Source organism: Mesoplodon bidens, assembly GCF_964165515.1.
Source record: "Mesoplodon bidens genome assembly, chromosome: 17".
In the NCBI taxonomy this organism is placed as follows: Eukaryota; Metazoa; Chordata; class Mammalia; order Artiodactyla; family Ziphiidae; genus Mesoplodon; species Mesoplodon bidens.
Window position 1 is genome coordinate 33,176,847 of NC_138174.1, and position 13,425 is coordinate 33,190,271.

Sequence of the window (13,425 nt, forward strand, 5' to 3'; positions counted from 1 at the left end):
AGTGCTCCCCCCTCACCTCCTATGACAGATAATTTTTTAAAAAATTTTTTCTGTTTTTAAAAATTGTAAAGTATACATAACAAAGTTTAACATTTTAATCATTTTTAAGTGTAAAATTAAGTGGCATTAAGTACATTCTTATTGTTACACAACCACCTCCCTCCAGATTTTTTTATCTTCTCAAATTGAAACTCTGTACCAATTAAACAATAACTTCCCATCACCCCCCTCCCAATCTCTGGCCACCTTGTACTCCAGCTACCTCATAATAGTATAAGTCATATAGTATTCGTCCTTTTGTGTCTGGCTTATTTCACTTAGCATAATGTCTTCAAGGTTCATCCATGTTGTAGCATGTGTCAGAATTAACTTTTTAAGGCTGAATAATATTCCATTGTATGTAAATGCCGCATTTTGTTCATTCATCCACTAATGGACATTAGGGTTGTTTCCACCTTTTGGCTATTGTGAATAAAGGTGTTATGAACATGGGTGTACAAACATCTGCTTGAGTTCCTGCTTTCAGTTCTTTTGAGTTTATACTCAGAAGTAGGATTGCTGGATTGCATAGTAATTCTGTTTAATATTTTGAGTAACTGCTATATTGTTTTCCACAGCAGCTGCACCATTTTACATTCCCATCTGCAATGATTAAGTGATCCAATTTCTTGACATCCCTGCCAACCCTTGTTATTTAATGTTTTTTGGATAATAACCATCCTAATAAGTGTGAAGTGGAATATCATTGTGGTTTTGATTTGCATTTCCCTAGTGCGTAGTGATGTTCAGCATCTTTTCATATGTTTACTGGCTGTTTGTGTATCTTCTTTGGAGAAATGTGTATTTAAGTCCTTTGTCTATTTTAAATTTTGTTGTTGTTGTTGTGTGAGTTTTTGATTTATTTTGGATATCAATTCCTTATCTGATATATGATTTGCAAATATTTTTCACATTCCATTGCTTGCCTTTTCACTCTGTTGGTAATGTTCTTTGATGCAAAAGCATTTAAAATTTTATTGAAGTTCAGTTTTACCTGTTTTTTTCTTTTCTTGCCTATGTTTTTGGAGTCATATCCAAGAAATTGCAAAATCCCAATGTCATGAAGCTTTTTCTCTATGTTTTCTTGTGGAAGTTTTATGGGTTTAGCTCTTTGGCTCTTAAATTTAGGTCTTTGATCCATTTTGAATTAATTTTTGTACATGGTATAAGTCTTTTGCATGTGGATATCCAGTTTTCCCAGCACCATTTGTTGAAGAGAATCTCCTTCCCCTATTGAATGACCTTATCTTCCTCATCAAAAATCATTTAACCATACATGCAAGAGTTTATTTCTTTATTCTATTAGTCTGTCTTAATGCCAGTACTGTTTTGACTACCGTAACTTTTTAGTAAGTTTTGTAATCAAGAAGTATGACCTTTTTTCAGGATTATTTTGACTATTGAGGGTCCCTTGAGATCCCATATGAATTTTAGGATGGATTTTTCTGTTTCTGCAAAAAGCATTCTTAGGATTATGATAGGAATTGCATTGAATCTCTAGACCTGTTTGAGTAGTATTGCCATCTTAACAGTATTAAATCTTCCAACTCATGACTATGTGATGTCTTTTCATTTATTGGTGTCTAATTTCTTTTAGCAATCTTTTGTTGTTTTCATTGTATAGATCTTCTTCTTTGTGTAATTTTATCCCTAAGTGTTTTATTCTTTTTTATTCTAGTATAAATGGAAGCTTATAACTTGCAGTTGTTTTTTGCTTAGCCTAGTTCTCAGCAGTGACTTAAGGGAATTCCTATACAGGTCTCTGGAGCTTCATTTCTGTACAGGGCTCTCTTTTTCAAAACTCTGCCCCAGAGCTTCCAGTTATTTCAGCCTGGCTTGAGCTATGAGACATTTTCTCAACCCAGCTCTCTGTGCTGTCTGTCTGCATTATGCCTCCAAGCAGAAAGGCAGAGTTCACCTGTTTTGTTTTGTTTTTTTCTCTTTCTCTTTGGGATTACAGTCCTGTGCTACTTCTTGCCCTATGTCTTAAAACAGTTGTTTCCTACATGTTGTCCAGATTGCTAGTTGTAGAGTGAGATTAAGTCTTGTCTCTTACACAGTCATAGGATGGGAAGTAGAAATCCTGTAATATGCTTTTAATTATATACTGTGTATTGAGAGATGGTATTATTGGCAGCTTATGTGAGCTTTTAAGGAAGTCATGGCATAAACTGAAATGATTTATTGCTCTTTGAATGGTCTTTTTCTTTTATCTAAATTAAAACTGGGGAAGGGACCCCTAGATAAGTTTGTGCATTTGCTGTTTTTTCTTAAAATAGGTTAACATCATAAATACAGCTTATCAAGAAATGTGATATTCATATACAGTTTAAATTTTTCTTTGATTAATTAACTGAATATTACTGTTGTCTTTAGTCTTAGTTTTTTTTAATATAACATATAAAATACAAAGTATTCTTTTTATAATTCAGGGACTCTAGAGTAGGTATAAGGTACATATGGTAATTTTTAAACTTATTTTTCACCATTTAAAATATTTTAAATATAATATTTTCTATAACGATAATCATTAAAAATGCACAAAAACTTTAGAGTTGAGAAGATGTATTAAGTGAAAACCAGTGCTTAACAGATATATATGTTAACGCCTCAAAGACAAAACAGATAGGAGGAATAGATGGGTGAAAATATTCCTTACGGCATTCTTTTTTTAACATCTTTATTGGAGTATAATTGCTTTACAATGATGTGTTAGTTTCTGCTTTATAACAAAGGGAATCAGCTATACATATACATCTATACCCATATCTCTTTCCTCATGAGTCTCCCTCCCTCCCACCCTCCCTATCCTACCCCTCTAGGTGGTCACAAAGCACCAAGCTGATATCCCTGGGCTATGCGGCTACTTCCAACTAGCTATCGGTTTTACATTTGGTAGTGCATATATGTCCATGCCACGCTCTCACTTTGTCCCAGCTTACCCTTCCCCCTCCCCGTGTCCTCAAGTCCATTCTCTAGTAGGTCTGCATCATTATTCCCATCCTGCCCCTAGGTTCTTCATGACCATTTTTTTCCCTTTAGATTCCATATATATGTGTTAGCATATGGTATTTGTTTTTCTCTTTCTGACTTACTTCACTCTGTATGACAGACTCTAGGTCCATCCACCTCATTATAACTCAACAAATAACTCAATTTCGTTTCTTTTTATGGCTGAGTAATATTCCATTGTATATATGTGCCACATCTTCTTTCTCCATTCATCTGTCAATGGACACTTAGGTTGCTTCCATGTCCTGGCTATTTTAAATAGAGCTTCAATGAACATTGTGGTACATGACTCTTTTTGAATTATGCTTTTCTCAGAGTATATGCCCAGTAGAGGGATTGCTGGGTCATATGGTAGTTCTATTTTTAGTTTTTTAAGGAACCTCCATACTGTTCTCCATAGTGGCTGTATCAATTTACATTCTCATCAACAGTGCCAGAGGATTCCCTTTTCTCCACACCCTCTCCAGGATTTATTGTTTGTAGGTTTTTTGATGATGGCTATTCTGACTGGTGTGAGGTGATATCTCATTGTAGTTTTGATTTGCATTTCTCTAATGATTAATGATGTTGAGCATTCTTTCATGTGTTTGTTGGCAATCTGTATATCTTCTTTGGAGAAATGTCTCTTTAGGTCTTCTGCCCATTTTTGCATTGGGTTGTTTGTTTTTTTGATATTGAGCTACATGAGCTACTTGTAAATTTTGGAGATTAATCGTTTGTCAGTTGCTTCATTTGCAAATATCTTCTCCCATTCTGAGGGTTCTCTTTTCATCTTGTTTATGGTTTCCTTTGCTGTGTAAAAGCTTTTAAGTTTGACTAGGTCCCATTTGTTTATTTATTTTTTTATTTCCATTTCTCTAGGAGGTGGGTCAAAAAGGATCTTGCTGTGAATTATGTCATAGAGTGTTCTGCCTATGTTTTTCTCTAAGAGTTTGATAGTGTTTGGCCTTACATTTAGGTCTTTAATCCATTTTGAGTTTATTTTTGTATATGGTGTTAGGGAGTGTTCTAGTTTCATTCTTTTACATGTAGCTGTCCAGTTTTCCCAGCACCACTCATTGAAGAGACTGTCTTTTTTCCTCTGTATATTCTTGCCTCCTTTATCAAGAATAAGGTGACCATATGTGCATGGGTTTATCTCTGGGCTTTCTATCCTGTTCCATTGATCTATATTTCTGTTTTTGTGCCAGTACCATACTGTCTTGATTACTGCAGCTTTGTTGTATAGTCTGAAGAAAAGGAGCCTGATTCCTCTAGCTCTGTTTTTCTTTCTCAAGATTGCTATGGCTATTTGGGGTCTTTTGTGTTTCCATGCAAATTGTGAAATGTCTTGTCCTTGTTCTGTGAAAAATGCCAGTGGTAGTTTGATAGGGATTGCATTGAATCTGTACATTGCTTTGGGTAGTAGAGTCATTTTCACAATATTGATTCTTCCAATCCAGGAACATGGTATATCTCTCCATCTGTTGGTATCATCTTTAATTTCTTTCATCAGTATCTTATAGTTTTCTGCATACAGGTCTTTTGTCTCCTTAGGTAGGTTTACTCCTAGGTATATTTTTCTTTTTGTTGCAGTGGTAAATGGAAGTGTTTTCTTAATTTCACTTTCAGACTTTTCATCATTAGTGTTTAGGAATGCAAAAGACTTCTGTGCATTAACTTTGTATCATGCTACTTTACCAAATTCATTGATTATCTCTAATAGTTTTCTGATGGCATCTTTAGGATGCTCTATGTATAGTATCATGCCATCTGCAAACAGTGACAGCTTTACTTCTTTTCTGATTTGGATACCTTTTATTTCTTTTTCTACTCTGATTGCTGTGGCTAAAACTTCCAAAACAATATTGAATAATAGTGGTGAGAGTGGGCAACCTTGTCTTGTTCCTTATCTTAGTGCAAATGGTTTCAGTTTTTCACCATTGAGGACGACCTTGGCTGTGGGTTTGCCATATATGACCTTTATTATGTTGAGGTAAGTTCCCTCTATGCCTACTTTCTGGAGGGTTTTTTATCATAAATGGGTGTTGAATTTTGTTGAAAGATTTTTCTGCATCTATTGAGGTAATCATATGGTTTTTCTACAATTTTCTTAATATGGTGTATCACATTGATTGATTTGTGTATGTTGAAGAATCCTTGCATTCCTGGGGTAAACCCCACTTGATCGTGGTGTATGATCCTTTTAATGTGCTGTTGGATTCTGTTTGCTAGTATTTTGTTGAGGATTTTTGCATCTATGTTCATCAGTGATACTGGCCTGTAGTTTTCTTTCTTTGTGAAATCTTTGTCTGGTTTTGGTATCAGGGTGATGGTGACCTCGTAGAATGAGTTTGGGAGTGTTCCTCCATCTGCTATATTTTGGAAGAGTTTGAGAAAGATAGGTGTTAGCTCTTCTCTAAATATTTGATAGAATTCACCTGTGAAGCCATCTGGTCCTGGGCTTTTGTTTGTTGGAAGATATTTAATCACAGTTTCAATTTCAGTGCTTGTGATTGGTCTGTTTGTATTTTCTATTTCTTCCTGGTTCTGTCTTGGAAGGTTGTGCTCATTGAAGAATTTTTCCATTTCTTCCAGGTTGTCCATTTTATTGGCATATAGTTGCTTGTAATAGTCTCTCATGATCCTTTGTGTTTCTGCAGTGTCAGTTGTTACTTCTCCTTTTTCATTTCTAATTCTATTGATTTGAGTCTTATCTCTTTTTTTCTTGATAAGTCTGGCTAATGGTTTATCAATTTTGTTTATCTTCTCAAAGAACCAGCTTTTAGTTTTATTGCTCTTTGCTGTTGTTTCCTTCATTTCTTTTTCACTTATTTCTGATCGATCTTTATGATTTCTTTCATTCTGCTAACTTTGGGGTTTTTTGGTTCTTCTTTCTCTAGTTGCATTAGGTGTAAGGTTAGGTTGTTTATTTGAGATGTTTCTTGTTTCTTACCATAGGATTGTATTGCCATAAACTTCCCTCTTAGAACTGCTTTTGCTGCATCCCATAGATTTTGGGTCATCGTGTTTTCATTGTCATTTCTTTATAGGTTGTTTTTTTTGTTTTTTTCGGTACGCGTGCCTCTCACTGTTGTGCCCTCTCCCGTTGCGGAGCACAGGCTCCAGATGCTCAGGCTCTGCGGCCATGCCTCACAGGCCTAGCCGCTCCGCGGCATGTGGGATCTTCCCGGACTGGGGCACGAACCCGTGTCCCCTGCATCGGCAGGTGGACTCTCAACCACTGCGCCACCAGGGAAGCCCTATAGTTATTTTTTGATTTCCTCTTTGATTTCTTCAGTGATCTCTTGGTTATTTGGTAGTGTACTATTTATCTTCCATGTGTTTGTATTTTTTACAGATTTTTTTCCCTGTAATTGATATCTAGTCTCATAGTGTTGTGGTCAGAAAAGATACTTGATACAATTTCTATTTTCTTATATTTACCAAGGCTTGATCTGTGACCCAACATATGATCTATACTGGAGACTGTTCCATGAGCACTTGAGAAGAAAGTGTATTCTGTTGTTTTTGGATGGAATGTCCTATAAATATTTTTTAAGTCCATTTGTTCAGTGTATCATATAAAGCTTGTGTTTTCTTATTTATTTTCATTTTGGATGATCTGTCCATTGGTGAAAGTGGGGCGTTAAAGTCCCCTACTATGAATGTGTTACTGTTGATTTTCCCTTTTATGGCTGTTAGTATTTGCCTTATGTATTGAGGTGCTCCTATGTTGGGTGCATAGATATTTACAGTTGTTATATCTTCTTCTTGGATTGATCCCTTGATCATTATGTAGCGTCCTTCTTTGTCTCTTATAATATTCTTTATTTTAAAGTCTATTTTGTCTGATATGAGAATTGCTACTCCAGCTTTCTTTTGATTTCCATTTGCATGGAATATCTTTTTATATCCCCTCACTTTCAGTCTGTATGTGTCCCTTGGTCTGAAGTGGATGTCTTGTAGACAGCATATATATGGATCTTGTTTTTGTATCCATTCAGACTGTGTCTTTTGGTTGGAGCATTTAATCCATTTACATTTAAGGTAATTATCGATATGTATGTTCCTATTACCATTTTCTTCATTGTTTTGGGTTTGTTATTGTAGGTCTTTTCCTTCTCTTGTGTTTCCTGCCTAGAGAAGTTCCTTTAGCATTTGTTGTAAAGCTGGTTTGGTGGTGCTGAACTCTCTCAGCTTTTGCTTGTCTGTAAAGGTTTTAATTTCTCCATCAAATGTGAATGAGATCCCTGCTGGGTAGAGTGATCTTGGTTATAGGTTTTTCCTTTTCATCACTTTAAATATGTCCTGCCTCTCCCTTCTGGCTTGCAGACTTTCTGCTGAAAGATCAACTGTTAACCTTATGGGATTCCCTTGTATGTTATTTGTTGTTTTTCCCTTGCTGCTTTTAATAGTTTTTTCTTTGTATTTAATTTTTGATAGTTTGATTAATATGAGTCTTGGTGTGTTTCTCATTGGCTTTATCCTATATGGGACTCTCTGTGCTTCCTGGACTTGATTAACTATTTCCTTTCCCATATTAGGGATGTTTTCAACTATAATCTCTTCAAAATGTTTTCTCAGTTCCTTTCTTTTTCCCTTCTCTTCTGGGACCCCTATAATTCGAATGTTGGTGTGTTTAATATTGTCCCAGAGGTCTCTGAGACTGTCCTCAATTCTTTTCATTCTTTTATCTTTATTCTGCTCTGCAGTAGTTATTTCCAGTGTTTTATCTTCCAGGTCACTTATCCGTTTTTGTGCCTCGGTTATTCTGGTATTGATCCCTTCTATGGAATTTTTAATTTCATTTATTGTGTTGTTCATCACTGTTTGTTTGCTCTTTAGTTCTTCTAGGTCTTTGTTAAATGCTTCTTGTGTTTTCTCCATTCTATTTCCAAGATTTTGGATCATCCTTACTATCATTATTCTGAATTCTTTTTAAGGTAGACTGCCTATTTCCTCCTCATTTGTTAGGTCTCGTGGGTTTTTACCTTGCTTCTTCATCTGCTGTGTGTTTCTTTGTCTTCTCATTTTGCTTAACTTACTGTGTTTGGGGTCTCCTTTTTGCAGGCTGCAGGTTAGTAGTTCCCGTTGCTTTTGGTGTCTGTCCCCAGTGGCTAACGTTGTTTCAGTTGGTTGTGTAGGGTTCCTGGTGGAGGGGACTAGTGCCTGTGTTCTGGTGGATGAGGCCGTATCTTGTCTTTCTGGTGGGCAGGACCGCATCCGGTGGTGTGTTTTGAAGTGTCTGTGAACTTATGATTTTCGGCAACCTCTCTGCTAATGGGTGGGGTTGTGTTCCTGTCTTGCTAGTTGTTTGGCATAGGGTGTCCAGCACTGTAGGTTGCTGGTCATTGAGTGGAGCCGGGTCTTGGCATTGCGATGGAGATCTCTGGGAGATTTTCGCCATTTTTTTTTGTTGTTGTTATTGTTGTTATTAAAGTCTGTAATTTATTACAGATCATAGGATGGGGAGATAGCTTTTTTTTTAATTTTTAGATTTTAGGTTTATTACAAAGTATAACTGCTCAAGGACATCCAATATCCAGTGGATGAATTAATCATGTACTCACATACCTATACACAGATACATTCCTATACAGAGAGCTCATTGTTAAATATTCAGAGGGTTTACCTCTGGTCTCAGTGAAGAGGGCCACTCCCTCACCTTGATATCAGTATGGCTGAAATTCTATTTACGGGTCTCATATCCTCAGCAATTCTAGAGTCTCTGATTGCCCCCAGATTTTTTTTCTTCCTTTAATCATCAGTTTTTACTTAACAAAGTTGATTTCTGGATTGAGTTTCATTTTGAGAAGAGAGGTTTTAATCAATTAATCTGGTAGTGTGTCTGATTAATTGACAAGACAAAGGCCTAGGAAGTGAGATAATTTCCCCCATTCTCTAAGGTCAGCTGAGTTTTGGCAGCTCCATTTTAATCCTCGTTAGATATACTTCATCAACCCTGCTTTCTTAGACCTTGGTTTCAGGTAACTCAGTACACATGTAAATCCAATGTACAACCACTTTGTATACCATTCTCTCCCTCGTTTCATTTTTTTTTTTAACTTATTTTGACATTGTTTTTCATCCTTAGCTGGTTTATATCTATTCTACCCTTTGATTATATTTATTTATTATATAATTTTTTAACATCTTTATTAGAGTATAATTGCTTTACAATGGTGTATCACTTTCTGCTTTATAACAAAATGAATCAGTTATACTTATATATATGTCCCCATATCTCTTCCCTCTTGCATCTCCCTCTCTCCTACCCTCCCTATCCCACCCCTCTAGTGGGTCACAAAGCACCGAGCTTATCTCCCCGAGCTATGTGGCTGCTTCCCACTAGCTATCTATTTTACGTTTGGTAGTGTATATATGTCCATGCCACTCTCTCACTTTCTCCCAGCTTACCCTTCCCCCTCCCCATATCCTGAAGTCTTTTCTCTAGTAGGTCTGCATCTGTATTCCCATCTTGCTCCTAGGTTCTTCTGATCATTTTCTTTTTTTTTTTTTTTTTAGATTCCATATATATGTGTTAGCATATGGTATTTGTTTTTCTCTTTCTGACTTACTTCACTCTGTATGACTGTCTCACCATTTGATATTACATGGAGCTGGGAGTCCTCTGGTGGCCCAATGTCCTGAACTCGGCTCTCCCACCTCCGAGGCACAGGCCTGATGCCCGGCTGGAGCACGAAGACACTGTCATCTACACAGCTCAGAATAAAAGGGAGAAAAAAAGAAAAACAGAAAGAAAAATAAATAAATAAATATAATATAATGCAGTTATTAAAATAAAAATTATTAAAATTTAAAAAGTAATTTAAAAAAAGAGAGAAAGAGGAGAGCCGCCAAACCAAAAAACAAATCCACCAATGTTAACAAGTGCTAAAAACTATACTAAAAAAACAAAAAATGGACAGGCAGAACCCTAGGACAAATGGAAAAAGCAAAGCTATAGAGACAAAATCACACACAGATGCATACACATACACACTCACAAAAAGAGAAAAAGGAAAAAAAAAATATATATATATATATGTATATATACCATTGCTCCCAAAGTCCACCATCTCAATTTGGGATGATTCATTGCTTATTCAGGTATTCCACCTGAATAGGTGGAATGCAGGGTACATCAAGTTGATTGTGGAGATTTAATCCGCTGCTTCTGAGGCTGCTGGGAGAGATTTCCCTTTCTCTTCTTTGTTCGCACAGCTCCCGTGGTTCAGCTTTGGATTTGGACCCGCCTCTGCGTGTAGGTCGCCATAGGCCGTCTGTTCTTCGCTCAGACAGGAAGGAGTTAAAGGAGCCACTGATTCGGGGGTTCTGGCTCACTCAGGCCGTGGGGAGGGAGGGGTACGGATGCGGGGCGAGCCTGTGTCTGCAGAGGCCCGTGTGACGTTGCACCAGCCCAAGGCGCGCTGTGTGTTCTCCCGGGGAAGTTGTCCCTGGATCACGGGACCCTGGCAGTGGCGGGCTGCGCAGGCTCCTGGAGGGGAGGTGTGGAGAGTGACCTGTGCTCGCACACAGGCTTCTTGGTGGCTGCAACAGCCACCTTAGTGTCTCATGCCCGTGTCTGGGGTCCGCGCTGATAGCCGCGGCTCGCGCCCGTTTCTGGAGCTCATTCAGGCAGCACTCTGAATCCCCTCTCCTCGAGCACCGCAAAACAAAGAGGCAAGAAATAGTCTCTTGCCTCTTCAGCAGCTCTAGACCCCCTCCCGGACACACTCCCGGCTAGCTGTGGCACACTAGGCCCCTTCCAGCTGTGTTCACGCAGCCAACCCCAGTCCTCTCCCTGGGAGTGGCTGAAGCCGGTGCGTCAGCTCCCAGCCCCCGCCTGCCCCAGTGGATGAGCAGTCGAGCTGCTTGGGCTGGTGAGTGCCGGTCGGTATCGATACTCTGTGCGGGAATCTCTCTGTTTTGCCCTCCGCACCCCTGTTGCTGCGCTCTCCTCCATGACTCCAAAGCTTCCCCCCTCTGCCACCCCCTGTCTCAGCCCATGAAGGGGCTTCCTAGTGTGTGGAAACCATTCCTCCTTCACGGCTCCCTCCCACTGGTGCAGGTCCCGTCCCTATTCTTTTGTCTCTGTTTTTTCTTTTTTCTTTTGCTCTACCCAGGTACATGGGGGAGTTTCTTGCCTTTTGGGAGGTCTGAGGTCTTCTTCCCGCGTTCAGTAGTTGTTCTGTAGGAGTTGTTCCATGTGTAGATGTATTTCTGATGTATTTGTGGGGAGGAAGGTGATCTCCCCGTCTTACTCCTCTGCCATCTTGAAGCTCCTCCTCCTTATGGTATTTTTTAAGGACTTTATAATGTGAGAAATTGCTTTTGCTAGGAAGTTATTTTTTTCATTTCCATAATATATTGTTATCTCTCTAATCATAAATATGATAGGGAAAAAAGAAAACTAAAATTAGTAGCGTTTGGAAGCTTTTTTATTAAAGAGCAATCTGAGTTGAATACTTCTTTGAAGTATAAACTGATTTGCAAGACAAGACTTTTATTAAGGAAATTTTACTGTAATTGAAATTAACCTACATATTATAAACTATAGCAGTCTGATCTCTTTAAACAGTTAGAAATCACTTTTATCAGTATTCCTATGAACTGTTTCTAGTTAACAACACTTCTGACACCAAGTGTGGAGTTTTCTTTTTCACATCAAGCAATTCTCCAGTTCTTTCCACTTGGATACCAGGTGAATGTCCTAAAATTTAATTCAGTTCTGACACTAACTACCTGGAGTTAGTACAGACCCCTTAGGTTAAGAACTCCGTCTGAGAAGACTGCCCCTCACTTCAGGTGCCAATTGAAAGTAGTAGGTCCTGACGTTATCCACTCTTCTGTCCAACTTGGCTATAAATTAGGGGCTCTCAGGATCCCCTGCTCAGATTTGATAATTTGCTATAATGGCTCACAGAACTTAGGGAAACACTTTACTTGTTATTACTGGTTTATTATAAGCGATGTTATAAAAGATAAATAGCCAGATGAAGAGCTTAATAGGGTAAGATCCGGAAGGGTCCTGGACACAGGAGCTTCTGTCCCTGTGGAGTTCGGTGTGTACCACCCTTCTGGCACATGGATGTATTCACCAGCCCAGAAGCTCCCTGAACCCCATCATTTACGGGGTTTTAATGGAGGTTCATTACATAGGCCCGCTTGATTTAATCACTGGCCATTGGTGATTGACTCAATCTCTAGCCCTCTAATCGCATGGTTGGTTTTTTTGGCTCCCAGTTCCCACCCTGGAGCTTGCTAGGGGCCCATTAATAGTCACCTCATTAATATAAACTCAGGATGCTCAAAGGCGCTTATTAGGAAGAACAAAATGTGCTCCTTACCCCTGTGATTCAGGAAATTTCAAGTGTTTTAGGGTCTTTGTTCCAGGAAGTGGGGACAAAGACCAAATATATATTTCTTATAACAGTATCACAAATATGTTGTTTGCTAATAGATTTTTATGTCTAAACATTTCATTTTGAAGATGATTTCCAGTTAATATTTTTCTGTCAGATTTTAGTTTTACTATGCATTAAAATGGAATTAATTAAAATGAAATTCTTGCTACCAAAGTTTATCATCTTTGTTGAGAGGTTTTAACTGTGTTTTCTTCTTATGGGAGCAACTTGGCAAATACTTCTTAAAATCATATGTCAGTTTGGGTTTTGGAAAGGGGAAATAAGGGGAGAGCCTTTGCCTAGTTATTGAAGTTAGGAATAAGATATTTTATATAGTTTGAAATTAATAATAGAAGGCTTTTTTTCTATTTCCTATAAGAATCTACTAAAATGAGTAGATTCCTGGTACATTATAAGTGTTGTTAAATATATTTCTAATGTATAATTTCTGTTTTACAACTCACTTTTCTCACAGAGCTTGTCAAAACACAATAGAAGCAATATTGGAACCGAAGGTGGACCACCTCCTTTTGTGCCTTTTGGACAGGTAATGACTTTCATTTTGGCAGATGAATTTTAATCAGCAAAAAGTGTTTTTTATTTGTATTCAAGCTGTGTTTTGTTTTGTGCTGAACTGTTCACTCAGAGGTCATAAGAGTTATATGGAAATATATTAACTACAGGAAATCAATAATTGTGTTTTTTTTTCTCGTTATTGTAATTAAAGTTTTTGTGTAGATTCTTTTCTCAAAAGCTGTTAACCCAGGGCTTCCCTGGTGACGCAGTGGTTGAGAGTCCGCCTGCCGATGCAGGGGACACGGGTTCGTGGCCCGGTTCGGGAAGATCCCACATGCCGTGGAGTGTCTGGGCCTGTGAGCCATGGCCGCTGAGGCTGCGCGTCCGGAGCCTGTGCTCCGCAACAGGAGAGGGCACAACAGTGAGAGGCCCGCGTACCACCCACAAAAAAGCTGTTAACCCAAAGATT

At 38.3% G+C, this 13,425-nt stretch overlaps 1 protein-coding gene across 3 annotated transcripts in view; it reads left to right on the forward strand.

Moving 5' to 3' along the window:
• Positions 1–13,425, forward strand: part of TDRD3 (tudor domain containing 3) — a 202,927-nt gene that overhangs the window by 113,312 nt on the left and 76,190 nt on the right. For 2 of the 3 annotated variants that reach the window (XM_081214805.1, XM_081214806.1), the window contains exon 6: positions 12,916–12,987. In XM_081214805.1, the coding sequence (XP_081070931.1) occupies positions 12,916–12,987 (72 nt within the window). Of the gene's footprint in view, positions 1–11,656; positions 11,738–12,915; positions 12,988–13,425 lie in introns of all 3 variants that reach the window. The other variant, XM_081214807.1, reaches the window with a different exon arrangement.